This window comes from Tursiops truncatus, chromosome 14 (genome assembly GCF_011762595.2).
Source record: "Tursiops truncatus isolate mTurTru1 chromosome 14, mTurTru1.mat.Y, whole genome shotgun sequence".
NCBI lineage: Eukaryota > Metazoa > Chordata > Mammalia > Artiodactyla > Delphinidae > Tursiops > Tursiops truncatus.
The window spans coordinates 35462114-35490096 of NC_047047.1; the positions used below are offsets into that span (position 1 = coordinate 35462114).

Here is a 27983-nt window from a genome sequence, read left to right on the forward strand (position 1 = left end):
CCTTGCCTCTCTCTCTCATGCTCATCTCTCCATCACTCTCACTGGCTCTGTTTATCTTCCTTCGCCAGCTTTAGTAGTGCCCATTGCTCTTATACAGTGTTTTCTACATTTGTCTGCCATTTTTTATATTTATAAAGAGGGCTTGGAATGAATTAAGGGCCTAATAAAAGAAGTGACATGTAGATGGCAAGTATAACACTTTTCCTATTTGTGTCTTATGTACTTAGCTTCTTTTTATCTTGTGCTATTTTTGGTGTGTATTCTGGTGGAGGGATGGTATATTGTATTAGCTGGCACTAACTGACCTATAGGATGGCATACTTTTTGAACTCAGTAATGTAGGAAATAGTAATAAACTCACTGATTTGAAAGCCTCATAAGTTAATCCTGCATCTATCCAGAATCTATACTTAAACTAGCCTAGTGGAATTTCAAAAGCTGTTTTCAGCTCTTGGTGTATGTTGTTGTCTTTTCTGAAAATGTCAAACAATCAGGGACTTCATCATCACTGTAATAATAGTTAATCATAAATGGCCTTGGGGAAAAACTGTGTCTAGACTCATGTTGAGCTGCCTTTTTTTTTTTTTTTTTTTTTTTGCGGTACGCGGGCCTCTCACTGTTGTGGCCTCTCCCATTACGGAGCACAGGCTCCAGACGCGCAGGCTCAGCGGCCATGGCTCACGGGCCCAGCCGCTTTGCGGCATGTGGGATCTTCCCAGACCGGGGCATGAACCCGTGTCCCCTGCAGCGGTAGGCGGACTCTCAACCGCTGCCCCACCAGGGAAGCCCCCAAAATGATTTATTATTGCTATTTTTTAATAAGTATATCAGAAAGGAGAAGCAGTATGATTCAGGATAAGAAAGTCTCTTGATTCAGGAGATCACTTATTATCTCCATATTGCTAAATCCAATGACACTTTTCCAGTATTTATCTTACCTGACCTCTCAGCAACATTTGACATTGTTGCTACTTCCTACTTTTTGAAACATTTTTCTTTGCTTCCAGGACACCATATACCTTACACCAACCCCGTAATGCTGTTGCTTTTTTAATCTCTTTCAGAAGCTGCTGCTGTTCTTGCAGCACCCTAAATTTTTGAATTCCACAAGGCTTGGTCTTTTTTTTTTTTTTAATTTATTTTTTGGCTGCGTTGGGTCTTCGTTGCTGCGTGCGGGCTTTCTCTAGTTGTGGTGAGCGGGGACTATTCATTGTGGTGTGCGGACTTCTCATTGTGGTGGCTTCTCTTGTTGCGGAGCACGGGCTCTAGGCGTGCGGGCTTCAGTAGTTGCAGCACGCGGGCTCAGTAGTTGTGGCTCGTGGGCTCTAGAGTGCAAGCTCAGAAGTTGTGACGCACGGGTTTAGTTGCTTCACGGCATGTGGGATCTTTCCAGACCAGGGCTTGAACCCGTGTCCCCTGCATTGGCAGGTGGATTCTTAACCACTGCGCCACCAGGGAAATCCAAGGGTTTAGTCTTAGGTTCTCTTCTCTTAGTCTGTACTCTTCCTAGGTAATTTCTTTTGTAGAAGATTTCCAGGTTTATATTTCCATCCCAAGCTCCAGACTTGTACGTATAATTGTTTCCCATGGATGTCTCAAAGGTAACTCAGATTCTCAAGTTCAAAATCAAACTAATGGGAATCCCAAGAGTTATTATTATTTATCTCCTAAGAACATTAATATCTCCTAAGAAGGAGTTAAAGAATTAATATGTAAAAGTCTTTGAAAAATGCCTGGCACTTATGATAAGCACTGCATACATGTTAAGATTATTACTTCTTATTATCTCAGGTTTACAGGAGAGGAAACTGACCAAACTGTACAGTTGGTCCAAGTCTCACACCTATTAAATGACAGTGCCAAGAGTCAACATAGACAGTCTGACTCCAGAACTCCCTTAACCACTCTATTTTACTTCATCTCAACTAATAAGAATTTATCTCATCCTTTTGCACACGGACTCCAAATTAATGGTCTCGTCGTGATCCTAAGAGTATTGTAATTCATTCCAGCAAACACACCTGGTGTTTAAAATGTAGAAGATCTAAAATATGCAGGTAACATTTCACTTCAGTAAGATATGAGAAGCACAAGGATATACATCTTAATTCCATTTTATTCCATGTGTATTTTTTGTTTTTTTCCCTTTCTTGTTAGCAGTTAAGTCACGAAAATCCCTAGAAAATGGAAGTACTAATTCTGTATTACTCTTAAGTGACTTCAGTTGTTGTCATTTACTTACTCTGTTAAATCCTCTTTAGCTAAAATTTTCAGAATGACTTGGGGGCTCAATAGCATGTTGTATCCACATAATATGCTTAAAATCAATAATTTTTATGATTTTTTTTTTTTTTTCGGTACGCGGGCCTCTCACTGCTGTGGCCTCTCCCGTTGCAGAGCACAGGCTCCGGACGCGCAGGCCCAGCGGCCATGGCTCACGGGCCCAGCCGCTCCGCGGCATGTGGGATCCTCCCGGACCGGGGCACGAACCCGCGTCCCCTGCATCGGCAGGCGGACTCTCAACCACTGCGCCACCAGGGAAGCCCCAATTTTTATGATTTTGATTAACTGTTACCTCTTTTGAAATTATGTAGTGATTTGTCTGTTTTCAGAAGTCTAAGACATTTCAATTTCCCAAGAAATTTGTCTTTGAATTTTAATTTTATTGGCTGATTTTCAAATAAGAACTTTGATTTTAGCATTATACCTTTGTATTAGATTCTAGATGTAGTTGAATCTGCTTAATTTTATAAGCTTTAGTCTGTGACTCTCATTTAACTGTTTAGTAAAAAGCACATCTGGATATTATTTACAGTTTCTATAGAGGATTTACTACCCCCCTCCCCCCAATTACTTATTTCTTCTTTCCATTGTTGATTTTTTATTCTTATTCCTTTGCGGCAAAAAAAATTTTTTTTTTTATTAAGACAGTATAAAGGCAGAAGATATAAAGTCTTTGATAGTTTTTGAACTTAGCAGGGGGTGGGGGGTTCTTGAGAAGGAGAGTGGATTTTGAAAAGCCAGAATCATCTATGGGGAAGAGTCTGTTCTTACCTTGTTTTTGGAACTGCATTTTATGACCTAGTGTATTTATTATTGGAAAACACTTAAAATAGTTATATCAGCTAAGACTCTATTTTTTACAGAAAACTCCATTCAAACTGGCTTAAGTAGGGGTGAGCCCAGGGGGCGGGGGAAGGAGATTTATAACGGTTTGTGTAAACTGGTCCAGGATAGGTGTGGCGTCAAGAATGGCTCCACCCAAGGCTCAAATAATGTCATCAAGACGCAATTTCTGTATGTTTCTTGGCACTGCTTCCTCAGTGTTAGCTTTGTTCTCCAGCCCTACATAAGCAAAAGATAACTTCAGTCCCTTCAGCCCCTAAATCCTTAGTTATGTATATCTGGAAAGATTAACCATCTTTTTCCTAGAAGTCCCAGCAAAAGTCTCACTGCATCTCATGGGCTCATAGTAGCCCACTTCCCTTGTAGCCAAGGGAATGTGAAGTTTGGATTGTCTGGGACAGAGCCATGTACCCAGCTATCGAGTTTGAGGGTGTAGTCAACTAGACACACATAAACTATATGTATTTACAATAAGGGAATGAAGATATCATTATACCACCAGAAGAGTGAATGTTTTTTGGGCAGTGGAAAATAGATGTATTTTATAGTATCTTTTCCATTTTAAGAGTTAGCATTCAAAGACCAGTTTGATTTTTTTTAATTTAGTATTTAGCGCTAATTTGGAATTTGTATAATTTCACTTCCAAATTACTGTTTAAAGCAGTATGTAAATGGGAATTGCTAGACTTTTCACCTCTGAAGAGCTTTGAGAATGTGTCAAAATTTAAAATTTGGTGCTATGTTCACAAATACCATACTACTAATTTTCCTATTATCTATGGTAATCCAGTTTGTTGATAGCTAGTTCTTGTGATATAGGGCAGTGTCTTTATGGATTAACATCTTTTTCTAGGTTAACACTTCTTTAATGCCTTAAGCAGACTGGGCTCTTGGACCAAGAACTTCATAAAGAACCATAAAATCGAATATTCTGTCCTGGACACTCAGGGCCTTGGTGAGAGGAGGTGGAGTAAGGGGCTATAAGGGACACTAGTAAAGACATTACATATTGATTTCTATGATTGATTTTAGTCTGAAAATGAAAACTTGGTTCTTACTGAAAAAATAAGATACCCATTGTAGGGTTTTTCTTGCTTTTTAACATCAAAAATATGAAATGAAGTGGCAAGTGATATTTACATTTCAGTCTCTAATATAAGCATTTAGCTATCTCCTTCTAGTTCTTATGTTACATTAATATGTATATGAATGAGTACATCCATCCCCATAAGGCTTTAATATTCTATAGTCTCTAGGAAATTTTAGATTTTTTCTTTTAAATTTCTTGACACCCCAGAAATATTTATGCTTTATCCACCAAAATTAAAATGAAGACTCCAAAGGAATCTAATGTAAATGTATATTTAACATCATCTTTTCCTTTATTATTAAGTGCTGCAAAATGAGCACAACACTCTTTCTCTTGGGGGAGTTTTCAGCTTTAATAGGAGAGGTAGCACAAGGTCATACATAACTGTAATGCAAAGCTGGATATAAGGATAAGAGTTTAGGGGATGAGGAAAAATTTCCTGATTGGAGAAGGAATATCAAATGGGTCTTGAAACATTAACAGAATTTTTTTACAGGTAAATAGGGATAACATTAAAAGTTACTGTTTACTGAGCATTTATTATATATTCAGTTTCATTTTTGTCAAAAACGTGTGTTATATATGACATAGAGAAGGACAGCCGCAGCACTTTATACTTGGGAAGAAGTTGGAAAGAATTTGAATTACAGTGGATTTAAAAGACACATGGTTTAAAAATTAAAAATTGAAGTAATGGAGCTTATTGGGGCACATCAACTGGGGAGCTTTCTATTTCAGCCACCACAGTAACTCTTCCTAGTATAAATACTAGTTGAGAATCATTTCTAACAAAAATTACATTGTTTCTCTATAGGTAATCAATGATTTGAATAAAATCTTAATAGTACATACATTGCCTTAGGGGGTGCTAAATTAATGTTCTAACATTAGAGTCATTATTAAAGAAATCCCTGTAACGGTATATGGATAGCAGTATTACCAATTGTAGACTGTATTCTACATCTTCTAGAATCAGCAATATATTTATTTACGTGGTTTTTATATAGGTGTTAGTGCATTTTACAAATCTAGGATGGTTCATTTAAAGTGGATTTTCCACAATACAGTGTGACATTAAATGAGTGGTCTTAGAAAATTTATAAATGGTCTGAATATTTACTGAAGAACATTTTTATAATAAAAAAGGGAATAATATATTTCATGAATTATTAAGAATTTAAGTCTTAAAAAGAGCAATTAGACAAAACCTATTCGAATGATTATAATTGCAGTTTATTGAATTATATGAAAAAGAGCCCAAATTAGTTTAAACAAATAAGATCTGAATCTGTGGTATTGTGTGCCTAGTATTTTTTTTCATTGAATGTCAGGGGTATATTAAAGTGCCTACATTTATGTTTCTCTACAAAGGATTGTTCTGACAATAAGTTGAAGTCATTTTCACCATTTATTGCTGTCTAAAAATTTCCCTTGACTTCACATTTTGTTCTGAATGTCTTGGTTTCTTTCCTCCACCTACACAATATTGAAGGCAAGTGAAGCAAGAGTTGCAATATGAATTTGAGAACCCTGGCTTTCTTTTTTCCGAAACGAAATACACCTTTATTATAAGATTGCTTTTTATTGCTACCAAAAAAAGGGCTTTTTGGCAAGTGTTCAGTAAATGTGTGAATAACCTAATTGATTTAGTGGAATGAATAGAAAGCTTTGCTATTTGTCTTTGTAGATACTTGGCTCAGTAAACACAGTGATAGACCAAATGCTATATAGTCAAAGGTAAAAACAAAACCAAAAAACTCCAAAGGCCCTCCAAACTTACATATCCAAATAGCAATTTCTTGTCTATGTCAGGGCCTTCAAAGAGAAAGAGCAATATGTTAATTAAATCTTATTTCTATTATGAAAAATAATCATGTTAATGCACATAAAACTCAGTGCTTTGACAGATGTTAATATGTGAAAATATTGATAGAGGAGATCCTCTTTAAGAATTGTAAGCTGTATGAAATTCAAAGATATGTGTGGAAATTTAAACATACTATCATATACTCTGCAATAAAACTCCAGTAAAGGCAGGAAGCATAATTAGGACAAACAATTAAAGATAACAATAGAAGCAAATTAAGAATTTTATAAAACTCATTATAGGTGTCATATTAGTTCAACTCAGTCTGTAACTCTGGTTAAAAATGAAAAATTTTAGGTCCTGTAAAAAAAAAAAATTCTGTAGTGGGAGAGGAAAAAAGAAAGAAATGGTGGTGGCAATTAAAATGTATACGGTACTTTTAAAAAGTACATTTACAAATCTGATCGCTTAGTTTTAAAAGCGTAGACGTGTATAGTGTATAACTTTATTTCCTTATAAGACCATTATATGGTTAAAATAGGAAATCTCAGAAGAATTCTAGGGGGAAAAGGTGTTTTCCCTAATTTTAATGACTCCTTTAAGATAAGAATGTTTTTCATTTAATCTTCATATCTATAACTCCTGGCACAGTACCTGACCCATAGTAGGTACTTCATAAATGTTTACAGAACTAACCTTAACTTTAGAAATTTCAGGATAGACAGTGTTATTTTTCTGGCCTTTAAAACTGTACTCTCCCCCAGCCCCCCACCACACACACACACACCTTTGTATGTCAGTTTTGATACAAATAGGTTTTCAGTTTTGAATGTGAAGAAAACATGTTTTTCATCTACCCAATCTTAGCTTGAACTGAAATTACTTAAAAGGGACCTCGAGGGCTTCTCTGGTGGCACGGTGGTTGGGAGTCCGCCTGCCGATGCGGGGGACGCGGGTTCGTGCCCCGGTCCAGGGGGATCCCACGTGCTGCGGAGGGGCTGCGCCCGTGAGCCACGGCCGCTGAGCCTGCGCGTCCGGACCCTGTGATCCGCAGCGGGAGAGGCCACAGCAGTGGGAGGCCCGCGTACCGTAAAAAAAAAAAAAAAGAAGGGAACTCGATTTATCAGCATTCCTTCTTTTCAGGTATCTGGTGTACGAAATATAGATTCTAAACCATAGGGATGGGAAGAATCTGGTTTTAACTGAGCTGACTGATGGGAAAAAAGTCAATAAACTAAGATGGAGAACCAGTTGGAAAAAAGGATCTCTTCCTGTTTAGTGGTCATTCCTAGCAAATGTAATTAGAGGGAAGCTAAATTCTGACTTTCAAATGTTAACTGAGGCAACAACCTAGATTTTCCAGGTTAGTTCCAATTTCAGGTACAAAATTACTTTGACAACAAGGAAAAGAACTATGGTTAGCAAAATTGCAGTTGTTGCAGTCAAGTTCTGGTTGGAAATACAGTTCGAGAAAAACAGTTAAAGCAGCATTAAATGAATATACTTTTAACACGATGAAGTTCCAAAAGGCATCCACTTCCAATTCATCAGTGTTAAAAACCTGAAAGAAACATTGCTGTGATGCTCATAATCTACTAAAGCATAGTCTCCAAACAAACTTATACAGAATCATACTCTGAAAAGTTTTCAAACCAACTTTTAATGGCTTGAAATTGGATGAGTTTTGTGCTTTTGTTCTCCCATGTTTTATTGTTATTGTTTAATAAATATCAGCAAAAGGGTTATGTAACAACCTGGGCTTTTGCAAGTTAATATGCTTTAAGAGAATGTTTTTTCTGGTCTTGGTAGTCTGTCCACTATTGAAAAAATACAGTGTAAAGAGATTTTATCTATTGTCAAGATATAAAGAGGAATCAATAATTGTTGTCATACTTTTTCTTTATGCTGAACTGAATTTTTTTAAACTGAGGTTTTATTGTACAAATATTAAAAATCATAACGGATGAGTGATTTCTTTAGTTTCCTTCCAATCTACCCCACCCAGATTCTCATTCTTACAGGTAAACTGATCCTTGGTCAGGTTTGTCAGTTCTGCTTTGTCAGTTTTTCTGGTTTGTCAGTTTGTCAGTACTGGTTCTCAGTACCTAAAAATATGAAAACCATATCCAACATCAAACAGATTCCTTTTGATCAGTTTGGCCTGGCTAGTTTTAAAAAGTTTAATAAGCATCTTTCAGCTTTATATACAGCTTCGTACTTTATTTACATACTTGCCTTCCAGAAACATGTATGCAACTAATCTCACTTAGGGAGAGAGCCACATTACTAATCTGTTCTTGATCCATCAACCTGTGAAAAAGGAAAGGTACAAATCCATCCCTGTGTGGTGACCCCAAGGGTCTCCTGCCTTCCTTGGGGAAGGAGCTTTACCTCTGGGAGAAATTGAATATTAACATACACAAATGCTGAGGGAGTGCACACCAGCCTTCTGTATTCATCAATATAGATTTTCATAAATAGTAAAAAATTGTGAGGAGAAGCAGTAATTAGAAAAGGAGCCATGCTGCTTGTGTCCTTGTGGGCTTTCTATGGCTTACATCATCCATTTCATCTTAATGAATTGGCATATATTTCCCTCTTCAGATTAACTTCTCTTATATCAGTTTAATCTGTTTGGAAAGATAACTCTTTCTTTGAGATGACTTCCCGAGAATGCCCAAAATGAATTTTATGTGTCTACTACAGCCTATATTTTGGGTCAGACTATCCCAACATTCTACCCAAATTTGGCAAAAACCCATTTTACCATAATGTAGTAATAAGCAGACTAAAAAATTTAATTTGAAATATATAATTATTTTTATCCTAGACATTGTGGCCAGACATCTTTTGGCCCTGTCTTGATTGATTGGTTGACTTTTGCTGTGTAGAATGGTAGACAGGATGTGTGTTTAAACTCAGATGTCAGCTTTTGCCACTTAGTTTCGAAATGACCTTGAGCAAATTATTTTGCCTGATTTCCTCATCTGTCATAAGACAGTTGTAAAGATTGAGTTTAACAAATGTAAAGTTCTTACTATCTACATAGTAGGTAATACAAGTTTGTTTTCTTCCTTTTCTGAAAGCTTTATTTAAAGACTTTGGACTAACTCCAGAGTAAGTTCAATCTCTACCCAGACTCTTAAGGCCCACTATATCAGGCACTTCTTTACCTTTCAGCTCCATCTCATTCAGTACATTTATCAATGCTTGCTAAATACAGTCACTAAGCTTACAGAAGGTTACATGGTCCCTGATTTCCAGGCTTACTGTTTATTGGTCTCCTAACCAAACCCTTCACTCCTGGGAACCTACCCTTTCCTGAGCACACAATACATTTTTTCCGCTTGCCTTTTTTAATCTTGATGCAAGTTGTTTCTCCCACCTGAACTGCCATTTCCCCACTTACCAGAATCTAGACTGTCTCCCAAGGCCCAGCTCAAATACCCCTCTTTCTATGAAGCTTTCCCTGGGTCCTCTTACACCAAAGTGGTAACACTTTTCTTTGAAGTCTTACCTTATCTATTGTCTTTTGTTTTAATTGGGTACCTGTCCTTTACTGATTTGGGTTAGTCTGACTGATTTACACCTTTGTTTTCATAACTATAAGTAAATGAGAGGTAGTGTAGGGAATCATACCTTTTGCATTAGTTTGAATACTATTGCTTCTGGCATTGTAGTGAATGCTCAATAATATGTTGGATTAGTAATTGCATTATTAGACTCTAGATGTGACTCTAGATGTGAAAGTAAGGAGACCACAGGCCTCAGTTTGAAAATTACTCAAACATCTAAGTTGATTAAAGTGCAAGGAAGCCCATAATTGCTGTTGTTAGTAGAAGAAATCATCAATAAGCATTTAATGGAATCTAGAATATTGAGAGAAGGGTGACTCTTCATAATCCTGTTGTAGAGAGATACCATCATCTGGTAACCTAGATATTAATTTTCTAACTGTTTTCAGCTATTTAGCCAAATAAGACTATAAGCTGTTTAATACTTTAAATATTTAAATAATACTTCCCTGTATAGTAAATTGGTAAACGTTAAGTGTTTTCCTGAGTTGTGTGAGCCATTCTAGTAAATTATGGAGCATGAAGAGGTAGTCATGGGAACTCACAATTTATAGCAGAATTAAGGGTTGCCTGGGATTTGCAGCTGGCGTCTGAAATGGGGCCCTTCTGTAGGACTGAGTCCTTTAACTTGTGGGATCTGAGCTTATTCCAGGTAGTGTCAGAATTAAATTGAATTCTTGGACACCCAGTTGGTGTCAGAGAATTGATGAGTTGGTTGGTGTTAGAGGAAACACCCGTCACTCGAACTCGCTGAAGGTGATGTAAGATGTCAGCAAAACCAAACCAAAAAAAAAAAAAGCCAAAAAACCTGTGTCTACAATTAAAGGTAGATTGAAACAGAATGTGAAATTAGAAATTCCAAGCCTAATTGTGAATTTTGAGATTTCTGGTACAAAAAGCAGGTGGTTTGGGAAAGTCTTCAGCTCTGTTTGTGAAAACTTGTATATCTTGTAGAACGTTCAAATGATTGTTTCCCTCAGTTTCTGTGGTTCAGGAAATAGCAAGTTCAAGAGCAGTATTTGAATTCCAGGTGCATGCCAGCTTCCAGTGATCTTGAGTTTATGGCAGGTTTTTTTGTTTTTTTTAATGTGGTAATGCTTTCTTTCTCTCTTTGTCATTATAATAGCTTCATTAAGATGTAATTTATATACCATATGGTTTAACCAACGTAAAATATATACTTCAGTGGTTTTTAGTATAGTCATGGAGTTGTGCAACCATCATCACAGTCAATTTTGGAACATTTTCATCACCTGAAAAAGAAACCCCATAGCATTTAGCCATCACCCCTTCCCAGCCACACCCCCATCCCAGCCCTAGGCAACCACTAATCATACTTTTTGTCTCTGGATTTGACTACTCTGGACATTTCAAATAAATGAAATTGTAATATGTAATCCTTTGTGGTTGCCTTCTTTCTCTTAGCATAATGTTTTAAAAGTTCATCCATGTTGTAGCATGTATTAGTATATTATTCCTTTTTATTGCCAAATAACATTCAGTTGTATGGATGTACCACGTTTTATTTATCCATTCATCAGTTGTTGGACATTTGGGTTGTTTCTATTTCTTGGCTATTAAGAATAATCCTACTGTGAACATTCATGCAGAAGTCTTTGGACATATGTTTTCATTTCTCTTGAATATATACCTAGGAATGGAATTCCTGGGTCATATGATAACCTTGTGTTTAATCTCTTGAGGAATTGCCAGACTGTTTTCCAAAGTGACTGCACTTTTTACTTTCCTACCAGCAGTGATTTTGATTTTGAATTTTCCACATCCTTGACAATATTTCTTTTATGGATGATAGCCATCCTAGTGGGTGTGAAATGGTACCTCATTATGGTTTTGATTTACCTTTCCCTAATGGCTATTGATGTTGAGCATTTTTTTTTTCCTGTAGTTATTGGTCATTTGTATGTCTTTGGAGAAGTCTTTTTTCAGATTCCCTTACCGAATTTTAGTTAGATTATTTATATTTTTATTATTTAATTACGAGAGTTCTTTATATATCTGTACCTGGATATAGATATATACCATTCTGTGGGTTATCTAATGCAGTGCTTTTGATATCTAGATTTCTTTGGTTTGTTTAGGGAGACTTCCAGGTTAGCAAAGCCGACAAAGCGGGAGTGTGACCAGTTCGGGGAGGCATGACCCATCTGGTGAGCAAAAAGAAAGAAATCTCCATGGTATGCACATCATCAAACTTTTATTTGTCTAATTTTCAGCTTTTTCTTTATGGTATAAAGTAACAACACACAGCAAAGAATAGAGCTAAAGGTAAATACTTGGCCATCTCATGTGATAATACTATGGTACAAGGTGTGAGTTACTTGTTAGCTGCCTGCTCTGTTCTTTAGTGTTTGTAGTATTGCCTCCAAAACTAATGAAACAACCTAACAGAAGTCAAAAGATCTATTAGCTGGTCCCACTACTTAGTCCTATGACTTAATCAAATACCTTACCCTCTCTGGCTGTAGATTTTCCTCATCTATAAAATGAGGGAATTGAAAATTGAGTAAGCTGAGAGGATATTCGTTAGGGTTCTTTCCAGCTTTAATAAGTGGTTATATGATACAGTAATACCAGTGACGTTTTTCTTCTTCTTCCTTCCCCTAAACAAGGAAGACATGCCTTGTTGAAAAATCTTAGGCCCCAAATACCTTTTCCTCAAAACGATGAGAGTTAGATGCATTTGGCAAGTAAAAAACTGTAGATATTCAGTAAACGCTTATTGGGGAATAGCCAAGGCCATCTATGTGAATTTGCCTTATGGGTTAGAGGAACATGACATAGCTGTCACCGGTGAGGTGGAACTAAAGGATGAAATAATTTATAAGCCTGCTGTGGGTGTGGCTAGAGGTAAAGGGACTATAGGAGGAATGAGTCCTTGATTGCATCCTCAGAAGTATTCAGAGATCATTAGGGGAGAAGCAAGCTCTCAGAGGTCAGTTGTGTCCAAAGGTAAAATCAAAACCTAAACTACAACACATAAGAAAAATAGGACATGAGAAAAGAAACATCTGAAAAAGGCATAGAAATTGTGAGGTAAGTATACTTTGTTTTGTTTAGTTTTCTTCTGGATTGATTTTTTAAAGTTTTCAGGGTAGTGAAAGTTCTTTGTTGGTCTCTGAGCCCAACTGAGATAAGTGCCAGAAGTTCAGATATTGTAGGTGAGGACAAGGAAGTTTGACACCTGTAAGCCAAGGCAGATATGGAAGAAGAGTGGGGGAAAGGTCATTGAGATTAAGGTCCATCTGCCAGAGTTTGGTAACTTTGATTCCTACCAGCCAACAAAGCTACTTAATGTTTTATTTTTGTATTTGACTGGCTTCCATGATGTTATTTAATCAGACATCATTGTAAATAAATCGCATGTGAAAAGAAAAAAAAACAGGTAACTAGTCAATTCAAATTGGGAAAGAAAAACTTAAAAATTTAATTCTAGCCCTTTTCCCTTATGAATATGGGTCTTTGTCCCATTTAAAAATTGCTCATCATACTCACTTAGTAAATAGGGAGGTTTTGTCCTTAATGTCTTCTTAGAGCGCTTTAAGAAAAATATATTCCTTCAGGAGATTATTTGGTATAAACACAGAGCTTGAAATATGTAAGGAATTTTTATACTCTTAATGCTCTACTTTTAATCATTAAGGTAAGTCATTATGACAGTATATGAGCTATTGATATATTGACTGCCTTAGGAGTTGAGCAAGAAATACAGTCCCAAAATTGAGGTCAATATATTGGTCTAAAGAATGGCAGGTCCTCAGGTTTTGTTGTGGAATCAAGTTTAAGGCATAGTCAATAACAACTACATTCTGTTTAGTGTAAGTATTGGACCTGTCATGTCCGGCTACTTGAGCAGTTTCATCAGCCTAGAAGCACATGACATGGCAGGATCATCAAATAGCAAAATGTTAGAATATGCCCAGATCATTTTTACAAATAGGTTTCCTGAACTGAACATGTATCTACATTGGACAAAAGCAGACTACCTGAGCAGATTTACTTTACAGTAACCTAAGTGGGCCTGCTGCCAGCAGAATGAGCAAAAGAAACAGTATGCAGATTTACACAAGAATAGCTTCAGGGGATGTGACACAGTTATGGAATGCTGGGTAGCAACAGAAGTAGACTTGTAGCTATAAGCTAGAAGAGGGTTCATTTTGTGACAAGATATTATTAGACCTAGGGCTACCAAAAGTATTTTTGTGTAAGAGCATACGCCCCCTAGACTCAAGCTGAACAACAGTTTAGTGGGTGAGGAGTATAGATGGTTTGCATATGCAGCTTATTGAACAGGTATGGAGCAGAATTTGCTCTTGTGACTTAATTTAGCATGCTTAAAAAAACTTAAATGTAATTAAGCACAAAACAGGTTCATCTTTGTGTAGAACCCTTCACCATAAGGAAACACATTTCTTAAGAAAAGGTACAGGGGAATTAGGAGAAGCAGGCAGTAACTCCTCAAATGAAGCTTATGAGTAGGATGATCTAAAAGCAGCTTAAGTCAGTAAGTCAGGTGCCTTCAGTAGCTATTTGGTGAAACTTGTACTATCCCAACTCCCTCTGGATACTGCTATCATTTCTCCATGTTTATGAACACCCAGTGAATCTATTTTAAAGTATAAAGCTGGAAATAGACAAGCATGATCAATTAAAAATATAATTGAATGTTCACCTGTTCTTATGCCTGGGATAATGTAGTTTTTTATAACAAGACCAAAAAAATCTGCTTCATTTGATAGTTCTAAAAGGGTACTCTTTCTTTACATATGAGAGGTATTGATTCTTCAGTTTTTTTTAAATGGAGTGTTTCTTTCTTAACAGATGGAGTATTATACTAAATCTGTTAAAGTAGACTATTACTCTTATCATGAAAACATAGTTCAGTATCTTAGTTATATTTCCGACATTTTTAGAGAGCATTTATGTAGTTAATTCAGTCAGCCTTTTAAGAAATAGAATACTCCCTTTTGAGGTACCTTATTCCATAACTTGAAATTCAGCCAGTGTTAAAAATTGTTCCCTGCTTTCCTCTTACTTCCGTTTCTTCCCTTTTGGGACGCAGACTTCCTTAGGGAGGAGGGAGGAGAAGTGAATTCTCAATTCAGCCAATAGAATCTAAAATTATATAGTGTTTACCTATTTTGCATAACACAGGCCCACCCACATATATTATGAAGGTGCTTAAGTGAAAACACTGAGCAGACTGCTATTCTGTGTGTGATTCCAAGTGTAATTGGAAGGTGCTTTAGTACTATCTGGATTTTATCCTCTGGTGAGAAGGTTGTTTATCTAACTTGTGATAATAGCAATGGAATAAAGAGGTAGGTGTTCTGTGGCTTAATTTTAAGTGTCACATTGTCAGTGCTTGGGTTAGAGGTAGGGTTGTAAAAGGAATGATTTGAATTATCAGATGGTTTATATTTAATTTTTTCACATTTTTTTCACATTCAGTTTTAGAAGTATGTTATGTATAAATTATATTTCCTTCCCTCTTAGCAAAAGGGTTGAATAAATCTCAGGCTCCAAGGGTTTTGTGTTTTTAGGGAGGTTTAGACTATTAATCTTAACCTCTTATTAGTCTTTAAGAAAGCGTAAGGCAAATAACTACAGGGGTTTATTGCCTTTTGACTGTTGGTCAGCAGAAAACTGAAAACTCTTCATTGGCAGTATTTTTCCAATCCAAGCTACAGTATTTAGTTTTTAACATGCTTTGGAACTCAGTGTTGTCCATTGTTTTCTTTTGAATTATTACATTTGAGAATTACGTCGCCCTCTGAAGGAAATCGTTTGGTAGCCAGAATGATGGTGCTGTCATTGTACTTTGGTTAGCTGTTGACAGTTTATTCAGAATCTAGTTTTTTGACCATGAATCTCCTGAGGTCCTCTCAAAGAGATCTAGGCCTTTGAGATAACTACAGTTTACTATTTAAACATTTTTATAAGGTAGGGAAAATTTATAAAGAATTTATGGAAATATTGGGAGTCTTGCTTTATAAGAATTTTAGGTAATGTCTCTACCTGAATGTTTTGTTGTTCTTCTCTGATGTGGTAGGAAGAGATTTAATAATTTTAGATCTGATGATTGATTGGGGGGGGCGCGGCGAGTAAGGCTCTTTCTGCTAGAAGATGAACAGTTATAAGTTCCCAGCAGTGTTCTTTTCTGAAGCATTTTATTTTCATTAAAAGAAAAGGTATAACTAAGATTTTTAAAATCGAAAATTCATGAAAAAACTGAACGTTTGCTAGAATACTGACATGCTGCCCAGTAATATGTGTTCATTTTTTTTTTATCAAATATTCTAATCTGTTCGTGAGGGGGAAGTATTCATTCTTTTGTGTATGTATACAAGTCAGCAACAATAGAAAAGTTGCAAATTAGGAGGAAAATTTGATCGTAAGTTACCTAATCCGGGTATTTGTAATGTGATACTGTAACAATAATCAGAGTGGAAAGAGGAAATTTATAGAAATATCCAAGCTATAGGTATGTATTATTTTCCTGATAAAGAGTTAAATAGGAATACCATACTGAGTGATTTAAAATATTCACTCCGCTAAAAAATAGATGTTCTTAGCCTCCCACACACAATGTCTCTAAATTACTGCTATAAAAATTTATGGGGAAAACATTATGATTTGGTCAAAGAAAGATCAGCTGCTGTTACTTTTGAGAACTTTTCATGAATCAAAGAAAAATTAAAACTCATAACATGAAACTTTTGTTCATTAGTGAGATTATAATAGTTGTCATCTTTTAACAATGACTTCTCTCTATGGGTGGCTGATTTTACTGTTAGAAAAAATACTGGAGATTCATTTGTAATTTGAATTTTCAACTACATTTTTCTTTTCCTACTCCTTTTTAATAGAGCTTATAATGGAATTGTGAAGCTATAAAAGAGTTGAAGTTAACTTCCCTGTAAGAGCAAGAAATACATATACTAAATCTTATTTGATTTAGATGTAGTTTTTTCCACTATTGAGAATCAGTCACTTGTATAGCATTCAACCTTGAAAGTAATTGCAATGATCTTTGAGGCTTTTGATTATATTTCAAGGTCTGTTATATATTATGAGCAGTAGAAAATTAGAACTTTCTACATGGTATCAAAGTTACCTACAAAGAACAGATTATAAACATTTGTTTAGATATTCAGAAATGAAGGTGCATCTCTGAGGAGATAGTTAAATATTAAGTGATGAGGCAGCATCACCATAAGTTAACAGTTATTATCAAGACCAACTTTGTATGCCTAACTTAAATACATTTAACAAATACTTTATTTTTTTTTTTTTTTTTTTTTTTTTGCGATACACGGGCCTCTCACTGTTGTGGCCCCTCCCTCTGCGGAGCACAGGCTCTGGACACGCAGGCCCAGCGGCCATGGCTCACGGGCCTAGCCGCTCCGCAGCATGCGGGATCCTCCCAGACCGGGGCACGAACCCGTGTCCCCTGCATCGGCAAGCGGACTCTCAACCACTGCGCCACCAGGGAAGCCCCTGATTTTTTTTATTTTAACATGGCATTAGAACCTTGAAAATCACTGGTTCAACTCTCACAGTTTTAATAATTTTAAGAGACTCAAAATTCTGTGACTTGGATATTTTGTGAGTGAATCAAGCAGATGACCCAACATACAAATCTCCGTGCAGCTTTGTTGTTCGCATTCAGTTCTAGTGACAAATCATATGAGGTGTGGAAAATATTGCCCCCAGTTTTTAGATGGAAGATTATGTGTTACAGGACTGGTTTGTAGGTTTGAGAATTCGTGAAGGACCATTGATAGAGCCCTTATGACTGTCAAGGGCCAGAGTTCTCAGGGTTGGCCCTAGGCAATCATAGCTTAGTCCTTCACAAGTCTCTCTTTAGTTTGAAGAACGCAGTATCATAATGAAATAATTAGTGAATAATTCAGGAAAGTATTTGACTTTTTATTTCTTGAAAATAAAATTTTCAAAATTTTATTTTAAATGAAATCTGTCAAAATTACCCAGGGCTGATGCTTCCCAACTCTTCTTTCTTCCAGCTCCCCCTTCTGTTCCCTTTTATATACTCTTTAAGACCAGGATTAATGTGTGTAGGTGGCTAGAACTCAAATTCAAATACTGTTAGAGGTTTCAGTGTAGAGCATTAATTCAGAAGCTATGATATAATTCCATATACAAAGTGTTTTCTAATGATGCCACCTAGAGCATTCAATAGTAAATTGCCCTTATATCTTACCTTTTTAGAAAAGAAAAACCTGTGAAGCATGATTCTGCCAAATTCAAATCAGTATGCATCACTTTTGTTCAGGTATCACTCAGTCCAATGAGTGGCCACACTTGTGTAGTAACAACTTTCTTCACCAAAGAGGCTGTGGATGGGGCAGTTTCATTTCAGAGAAAGAACATGAGACCAGACACTGACTTGACAGGGACAGCATAAATGGAAATCTTGAACCTTTAGGTTGTGAGAGGGCTGAAAGGAAGCAAACTTTGAATCATGAATGCATTTTTTTAATTAAATTTTTTGTTTTTAAATTTTTATTAAATTTGGAGGGCTATTTTGTTTTCTATTTTTATTATCTTTTTGTTTTTAATTTTTATTTTGAAATAATTTTAGCCTTACAGAAAAATTGGAAAAATAATGCAGTGAGTTTACATATACCCTTTACTCAGCTTCCTCTAATGTTGACAATCTATATAACCAGAGTATATTTATCAAAACCAGGAAATTAATATTGGTACAATATTGTTCACTAAACGATAGGACATATTCAAATGCCAGTTTTCCACTAATGTCCTTTTTCTGTTCCAGGATCCAATTCCTGATTCCATATCCCATGTTGTTGCATCTCCTTAATCTCCAGTCTGGGACTTTCTTAGTCTTCCCTTGTTTTTCATGACCTTGGCACTTTGAGTACTGATAGTTATTTTGTAGAATGTCTGTTAATTTGGATTCGTCTCATGTGTTCTCCTGATTAGATCCAGGTTATACAATTTTTGGCAGCATAACCACCGAAGTGATGTGGCTTTAGTGCATCATAATCGGGGAATACATGCTATCAAAATGTTTTATTACAGATAATGTTAACCTTGATCAGTTAGTTAAGATGGTGTCTCCCAGGTTGCTCCCACTGTGAAGTTACTATTTTCTCCTTTATAATTAATAAGTACCTTGGGGTAGGTACTTTGAGGCTATTGTTGTTGCCTTTTTAAAATGCGTGTAATTTGGTCAGTGTTTTAATAAAAATAAGGACTAGAGAAAACCCAGATTATTCTAGAGTAACCTAACTGTCCAAAAATAATCATTGCACAGTACTTTTTGTGGAACATGGACTCCATATTCCATTTTTAATTTCATAGGTTGGTATAGATTTAAAGTGGTTGAGAAAAATCCATTTTATTCATTTTTTTCAAATTTAAATTTTATCCAAGGGACTTTTAAACTCAGCTTTAAAATTGAATTACTAAGAAAATTTAAATAGTCAATATTATAGAAGTTTATCCCATATTAGGACTGTAGTATTTATGTAAACTCTCACTCTTTAATACATTATAGTAGGAAAAGAGTTGGGGGATTTTCCTGTTTGTTGTTTAGTTTCCCAATGTAGTTCTTTCCTCCCCACCCCCCATGAAGTTTTCATTTAATTTTATTTAATTTTATTTATTTGGTTGCACTGGGTCTTAGCTGCAACAAGCGGGCTCCTTAGTTGTGGCATGCGAACTCTTAGTTGTGGCATGCCTGTAGGGTCTAGTTCCCTGACCAGGGATCGAACCCAGGCCCCCTGCATTTGGAGCGTGGAGTCTTAACCACTGCCCTTTTTTTTTTTTTTTTTAACTTTTCATTTGAAACTCAGTTGTTTCAGCAGTTCCAGAGTACTAGCTAGAGTTTGAGTTGTAACCTTGGTTTTCTTATCTATTAAACAAGGAATATAATAGTTCCTACCTCATAAGGTTGTTCTGGGATTAAATCAGTTGATACATGTAAAGTATTTAGAACAGTGCTTCGCACAGAGACAAAACCCAGGAAGTGTTGGACACTATGAGAAAAGGGTAGCACAAGCATGAGTTGCCTGCCAGTGTTGGATGCTGACTTTAGAAAACTATAGAATTTCCAATGAGTATATTTTATCAGATGTTTTATGTTCCAAGTAGCTATCTAATCCCACTGAATTGGCTGCATTCTGCAGAATTTTCTTTGAGACTTTAGTGGTTAAATCTAGGGGAATTTTTAGTCTTGCTTTCTGAGAAGTATATTATCATTTTAGGAACTTCGGTAGTCTAAAAGAGTTAAATACAGGCCAAGCATGGGCAGAGACAGTAAAAATGTTTGAGTCCTTAGTTGTGTCTTTTAAAACACATTTTCTAGACGTGGGGAATTAAGTGATCATTTTGGAGTGGGGTGGCAAGGTTGTATTTAAACCCCCTTCCCCAGTCAGGAATACTGCCCTGCGGTTTTCTCTTGGCTGTCACTTTTCTGGGAGTGCATGAAGGCTTCTGTCCATAGGCTATCTGGACTCTCTTCTAATACATGTTTTTTTCTTCCTGGTGGTGCCAGGAATTTGTCTTAGTGTAATACCCTGCTTTTCCCCTTGGGTTCCTTTCTCCCCTCCTCATTTATAAAATAAGCGTGCAAAGTCCACTATTTACTGATGTTTTTATTGTTGGTCACTACCAGGAAACAGGGTTGACAAATACAATGAGCATTGAGGAAGTGACAAAGTTTCAAATCTCAAAAAGCCCTAGTCATAATTGCATAGTTGTGACTAGTGTATGCTGGAGTGCAGCTTGTCTAGAGTTTATTATACTTTTTAGTCTCTCTCCTAAATGGCCCCATAATAGGGTCTCTTGCTCTTATTTAGGAGTCAGCCCCACCCAACCTTGTTTGGGGTGTGATTAGTGGTATCAAAAAACCTGGACTACTTAACTTCTAGGAGTGTCAGTCTTCCCATTTATCAAATGGGGATAAATGATTATACTTGATATAGTTGTGATAGAAATTAAATGAGTTAAATAATGTATGTTTAATTAATATATGGGTTTCAGCTAGCTCTGCCAAATATTACCTGTGTGGCCTTGAACCAGTCATTGGCCCTTCTGACTGACAACTTCTGTTCCCTGTCTGGAAAATGGAGTTAGTAAGACTTTCCTACCTAATTCACATGGCTATTGTGAAGGTCAGATAAAATAATCTTATGAGAAAGCACTTTGCTAATTAACATTCTGTGCAAGTACAAAATAGACCTTAATCTAAGTTTGATTCAAATTGATACGCCTTTTGATTTAAAAGCATTCCCCTGTGCTTTCCAAAGCCTACTTCTAGTTTCTCTAGGTATGGGTCTCCTAGGTCAAGAAGATATTTCCTTATCTGGCCTCCACAGATTAGCCTTTCTCTAAATGTCAGGCTACCCAGCACTGGCATTATAGCTACTTCTTTGGCCACCCCAACTCCAGTCCCTTCAACCACTTGAGAGAGGTTGCTACAATACTAAAATATTTTAAATGCACAGAAATATTAATAATTAATCACCATCAAGGTAAGATGATAGTTCTCCCATTCTCACTCCCAGCCACTCTTTTCAAGTCTAATAAAATACTGAAACTGCAGCTTCACAGCCATTGCCTTCACTATCACAAGGCTTAGTAATAACCTTTTAAGACATCAGTATGATTTTGGTAGTAAGCAAATGTTTATTAAATACCTTGATATGTACCAAGCATTATACCAAAAGTATGGGAAATTCCCCTCTGAAAAAAAAATTGTTATCCTGTTTGTTCTCAGTGGCTCTGAGGGTGAAGAAGAATGGAGAGGAAGTTAGAGGATGGAGTGTGGGAAGGTGAGACATTTTTGATCATTACAACTTAGGGGTGCTGCTGAACTTCTTAAAATGCACAGGCCGGCCCCCTGCCCCCATGTCAAAATGTCAGTAGTGCCAAGGCTGAGAAACCCTAGCTTAGAGGAACAAATACTATCTGTGGGAAAGATGTTCATTGCTTTCCCATCAGGATGAAAATACGTTATCCCTGTAGCTGATAGAATATCAGCATGTCATTTGGCCACCTTAAAAGGGGAGGCTGGGAGTTTGTCCAGGGGATGCCCTGTATCCTGAGAAGGGGAACATGGCCTTCACTTCCTTCAGTGCTATACTCAGAAGCCAGAAGACACCGACAGAAAGTAAAGTAGTAACCTCATACTCCTACAGCTGACACCATTATTTCTCCTATCCCTCCTCTCCTTTTATGGAAAAATGCTGCTTATTAATCCTGCTGGTTGTGAAAGAAGGAAGAAGGTGATTAATTTTTCACTCTTATCAAGCAGCTGCTATAAGTTTACCTCCCTCCAATCATCAGCTAAATTGGTTTCATAAAACGGCTCTACCACAAATATAAGAAAACAGTTTCTTCTGTTTGAGTCATCCTTTTGAAATCAACCACAGGAGAACTCTAGTGTAGATGGAAATCTGTTTCATCAGAGATAATATATGCAATCCACGTTGTATTTTTCACCATAAAGAAGCTTTATAACATTTTCATGTTTTAAAACATTTTCTTTTTTTCCCCAGCACCCCTTATGCCTACTCACTTGCCCGCCAAAATAGGAGTGTTCAAAAAATTATGTAAACATCTTCCTAAGATCTGTTTTGTCCCTTGCTTAGTGTTTGTTTTGCTTCTTTTTATTTTTCAGGACAGGAATCTTGTACTTGTGTTTAGTATTTAGTAAGCAAGCAAAAAGGCTGTGTGCAATGTAAAAAAAAAAAAAAGAAAAGTGTTATGTTGAGGGAGCAATTTGGACAAAGATTGGTTTCCCAGATTTCCTTCTTAAGGTAAAACTGACGATTATGTATTATGGAGAGTCTTTCCTTTGCAAAGACTTGATAAGAAAACAATTGTATTTCACTGGCCTTTAAAGAACAAATGATTAGAATGTTGTATCAGTCAAATTAATGAGACTATTTCTAAGAAATATATTTTTTATGGCTAATTATTCGTATTTTCCTTGCCCACACAAAAAACAACACTATTCCAGAATATATTTCTTTAAAAAATTTGTTTAACTTGGGAAGGTCCCTGCTGATGAGAACAGCATGCTTAGTTTTCAAGCATCAAGCAGAGCTTCAAAGTAATAGATATTATAGAAAACAGCCTTATTAATATCTTAGCAAGGTTTTCTTTATCATTTTTTTCAAGTCTCATGTAGAATTAATGGTGCTATTTCATATTCTTTTGGCTAGATCACCTTGGGGTAGGACTGAATATATGGGGTCAGACCAACTAACTTAATACCAACAGGTGGGGCCTGTGATTGAGGCATTAGAATATAAATACTTTATGTGCATACCCATTTCATGTTCTCAGGAGCATGACTTAAGGAATTGATTTTGAAGAATTCTGTATATTATTCAGATTTCAAAACACAGAGATTATATAAAGAGTGATGCAAGAGCACTATCTAGCTGCTGGGCTTTAGGATTATACATAACCAGTACTACTAAAGTATTTTATTACAGATTTTAGATTATTAGATACAGAAATAGAAGCCAAGTTTGTGTTCCTGTGATAGAAATTTTGATATCACTGATAAAATATACCAAATCAGACCTTCTAAGGGACCTAACCAGAGTAAGAATAATTGGGAATATGTTATTTTTCTTGGCTCATTTGGCCAGCAGTTCTAGAAAGTATAGAATGGTGAGTATACGCCAGCCCTACTCTACTAATTCCTTGTCAAAGCTAAAATTTGTTCCTTTTTCTATAGAGGCAATAGGACTAAATCTATAGTGCCATGTGCACATTACTTGTAAATTCTTATGTTAGGACCAGATGGTCTCTTATATATTTCCACCTCCAAAATTATCTTCATTATACTTTAGTCCCTTCATCTTTAGAGTTGAGGAAACAGATTACTTTGTTCAAAGAGAGAGCTAGAACTGGAACATAGGCTAATACTTGCTAGCCATGCTTTAAACTAATATCAGCCAAATATGGACATTCATGTATCATTTTCAGATTTTTGCCATATATGTGTACTTACTAATCCTATTAATACTATTGAAATTGACTTCTTTAAATAAGTTCTTTTTAAGGAAATGTTTTGCTACTATAAATGAAAACCCCCCACTTCCTAAAAATAGAAAGTAACTCTAAAAAAGAATCTGAATCAAGACAAAGCAGTGTTATTAAAACTTAATTTAAATTTTCAATTTAATTAATTCTTGTTATTAAAATTTTAATTCTTGCTGTTCTTGGTCAGAAGTGTGTCAAAGCAATGTTTTCATGTTTGACAGCAGTACCTTAATTGTCTAAGAAGACCACATTTAAAACCTCTAGTTAAGCTTCTGCTTAGCTTTTTAAAATGGAATCCTTCTTTAGGGGAGAAAAGATATGGATACATGTTCATATATTAAAATATGATGCAGTGTAGATTAGATGGTCTTGTTATATGGAACTAAATTGTTCTTTAGTTAATTTTTCTTAAAACTTTTACATTTTTACATTGAAGGATTTAGTTAGCTTCACATCAGTTTCTTTTTCTAAATGGGGTATTTGATCAGTATAGTTTATTTTACATAAGTGAACATTTCTGCACAAACCTAATGTCTCATAATTATGGTGCTATACCTATATATTGATTTCTGTAAACTTCGAACAATTTAATATATTAAAATCTGGTCATCAAAAGCAAATTCATCTGGGGAGATGAGAAGATTTTATAGCATATTTGAAGGAAATGTTTTTCTTAAAGTAATTCTTTACAAATGTGTCATTTCTTTAATTTAGTAAGCAATTTCAAAATTTACCAACAAAAAAGTTAGTGTGTTTGCCTGGATTGCTGGTCTAAATGTGTATGTCGGTTACAAGGGAATAAAAGGGCATCAAAAAAGCTAAGCCTGTTTTTTACTTGTTCTTACTCATTGGGCTACAAATATTCTTTCTTTCTTTTTTTTTTTCGCGGTACCTGGGCCTCTTACTGTTGTGGCCTTTCCCGTTGCGGAGCACAGGCTCTGGACGCGCAGGCTCAGCGGCCATGGCTCACGGGCCCAGCCGCTCCGCGGCATGTGGGATCTTCCCGGACCGGGGCACGAACCTGTATCCCCTGCATTGGCAGGCGGACTCTCAACCACTGCGCCACTGGGGAAGCCCAAGGGCTGCAAATATTCTGTGTTGCCTTCTCTCCAGAAGTGTTGCTGTACAAGCATATTTTACTGTAATGTAGAAAAAGGCAAGTAGGCATTTTTCATTCATGAGTTGCTTATGAAACCAATTAGTGGAAGGATAAAACCAAGAGACTTTCATGGGTTAGCTAGAAAAGTTTTCTTGTGAAACCTTCATAACAGGGCTATCAGGATGACCAGGGAGAGAATGGATACAGGAAGTACCTGGTCCCATTAAACTTCTGATAAAATAGACATCATAGTATTGTGGGGATTATTTATTGTAGTGACTTTTCTGGCTTACCAGAAGTGCTAGTCTTTTGTTTTTCATACATGTGTCAAATTTATATTTTTAATTAAACTTTTTATTTTGAGGTAATTGTAGATTCACATGCAGTTGTAAGAAAGAGAGAGAGATCCTTTGTACCCTTTACACAGTTCCCACCAATGGTAATAGTTGCAAAACTATATAGTACAATATCACAGCCAGAATATTGACATTGATAAGGATACAGATACATTTCCATCACCACTGTGGTTCTTTCCTGTTGCCTTTTTGTAGCCACGCCCACTTCCCTCCTACTCCCCCCGTCCTTAACCTGTGGCAACGACTTACCTGTTTTCTGTTTCCATAATTTTGTCATTTCAAGAATATTATATAAATGGAATCATATGTAACCTTTTGAGCTTAGATTTTTATACTCAGCATAATTCTCTAGAGAGTTGTCCATGTTGTTTCATATACCAATAGTTTGTTCCTTTTTCTTGCTGAGTACTATTCCATAGTATGGGTGTACCACAGTTTAATCATCCACTCAGTAAAGAACATCTGGGTTGATTCCAGTTTTTGGCTGTTACAAACAAAGCTGCTATAAACATTTATGTACAAGTTTTGTGTGAACATAAGTCTTGATTTCTTTGCAAGAAACGCCCAGGAGTACAATATATGTATTACCTTAAATAATTGGCTTAAATATTTCCTTTACATACATTTGGAACTACATAGGACAGTTAAAATTTTTGCTTTGACCGTCAGACCTAATACAGAAAATTCAAGAAAAGGAAAGCTTATTTACCCATATTTTTACTACCATGTTCTTTCTCTTTTCTGATGTTCCAAGTTTTTTTTTCTTATTTATCTTCTGTCTAGAGAATTCCCTCTAGCCATTCTATTAGAGTAGATCTGCTGGTGACAAATTCTCTTAATTTCCCCTCATCCGAGAATGTCGTGATTTCCCCTCCATTTTTGTTGGGTGTAGGAATCTGGTTGATAGGTATTTCCCTTCAGCACTTGAAAAGGGCCACTTCTTCTGGCCTGTATAGTTTCTGGTGAAAAATTAATTGTCATTCTAATTGTTTTTCCCCCATAGGTAGGGTGTAGTTTTTCTCTGACTGCTTTTAAGAAAATTTCTTTGCCTTTAGTTTTCAAAAGTTTAATTATGATGTGTCTTGGCATAGATTTCTTTAGTTCTATCCTGTGTGGGGTTTGTTCAGCTTCCTGAATCTGTGGTTTTGTTTCTCTTTTCAGATTTGATGAGTTTCAGTCATTATTTTTTAGTACTTTTTCAGCTCCACTCTTTCTCCTTTCATTCTGGACTCTGGTGATAAAAATATTAGATCTTTTGCTGTAGCCCCACAGGTCCATGAGGCTCTGTTTTTTTCTTGTTTTTTGTTTTCCAGTCTATTTTTCTCTCTGTTGTTCACACTGGGTACTTTCTGTCTTCCAGTTCACTGATCCTTTACTACATTCCTTCCATTCTGGGCTGAGCCCATCCAGTGAGCTTTATATATCTTCTGTTTCTTTGCAGAGACTTTCTATTTTGTTTGTTTGTTTGTTTGTCTATCCCAAGCTTGTTTGTAATTGATTACTGAAGCATTTTTATCATGACTGATTTAAAATCTTTGTTAGATAATTCTCACATCTGTGTCATCTAAGTTTTGGCATCTGTTGATTATCTTTTTGCATTGTTTTAATTCTATCTAGTCCTTGATATAATAAGTGGGTTTTCTCTGAAACCTGGACATTTTTGTATTAAGTTCTGACACTGGATATTATCCAGACCTTCTATTTTCACTGGCTTTTCCTCACATTGCTCTGTCAGGGGAAGAGGGGGAGCCTCTTTGTTTTACTGCCAGGTGGACATGGAAGTCCAGGTTCCCTCCTCAGCCTCCATTGACACCTGAGGGAAGGAGATCCTACTGAGTCCAGGATGGAAGTCCAGGCTCCCTGTGGTCTCCACTGACACCACTAGGGCATAGGAGGGGGCATGTTACTAGCCAACAGGCTAGAAGTGCTGGCTTTCTACTTGGCCTGCTCTGACACTACCTGTGGCAGGAGCAGGGCCAGGGCCAGGGGAGGTCAGGCTGCCTCATTATGGCCTCATGAGGTAGAAGTCTGGGCTCCCCACTCAGGCCTTGCCGGTGAAGGTGGTGGTGGGGTCACAGTGTTTTCTGTGGTGTTGGCTGCAGTAGAGCAGTCATTGTCAAAAGTTTTCCGTCTTGCTAAGGCTGCCGTTTTCTTGTTCCTTCGATTAGGGAGGCCAGGCATTTGTCAGGTGTGTGTTTGTTTGTTTTTTCTGTCTGCCAGTTGGTATTTCCAGGTTGCTAGATTCTTCAGCTCCAAGTCTGGGATTATATTAGGCAAAAAGAAAACCCAGAGAACTCGCCACTGAGTCGTTCCTTGAGGCCCAGAGGCCCTAACTATTCTGCCTTCTCTCTACTTCTCGGAGTCTTCTCATGTATTATATATAATGTCCAGGGTTTTTAGTTATAATTAACAGAAATAGTAGGGAAAATAATGTCTACTTCATCTTCCTGGAGCCAGAAGTTGCTAAATTTACATTTTTAATGTATTTAAACGGTTATATCAAATATATAACCATTATTGAGGAAAATGTCACCTACTTTATATATTACGTACATAATATTGTGCTCACAAAGACTGCTAGAAAAGAACATCTTTATTTAAACTGAAATTCATTGTTCAAATTATTAATGAAAACTTTTCCCCTCTAGGAAATAATGCAAAAGGTGTCCCAAGGCTCCTGACCAGTGAACAGAGATTTGAGAAAAACAGCCAAGCTCATGTTTTCTCCTGATCAAGAAAATCATCCATCCAAAGCACCAGTAAAATACGGTGAACTCATTGTCTTAGGGTAAGGTTTCTCCATCTGATGAGCATATAATTGAATGATATATGGTAACTTGAACATCTAGGTTGAAAGTACCTT

General features: G+C 36.5%; 1 protein-coding gene across 4 annotated transcripts in view; it reads left to right on the top strand.

Annotated features, from left to right (window-relative positions):
- Window positions 1-27983, top strand: part of PELI1 (pellino E3 ubiquitin protein ligase 1) — a 137995-nt gene that overhangs the window by 97825 nt on the left and 12187 nt on the right. For 2 of the 4 annotated variants that reach the window (XM_073791312.1, XM_019943127.3), the window contains one exon: window positions 27769-27908. In XM_073791312.1, the coding sequence (XP_073647413.1) occupies window positions 27838-27908 (71 nt within the window). In that variant the 5' untranslated portion in view covers window positions 27769-27837. Of the gene's footprint in view, window positions 1-11697; window positions 11794-21383; window positions 21439-27768; window positions 27909-27983 lie in introns of all 4 variants that reach the window. The other 2 variants (XM_019943129.3, XM_019943128.3) reach the window with 2 other exon arrangements.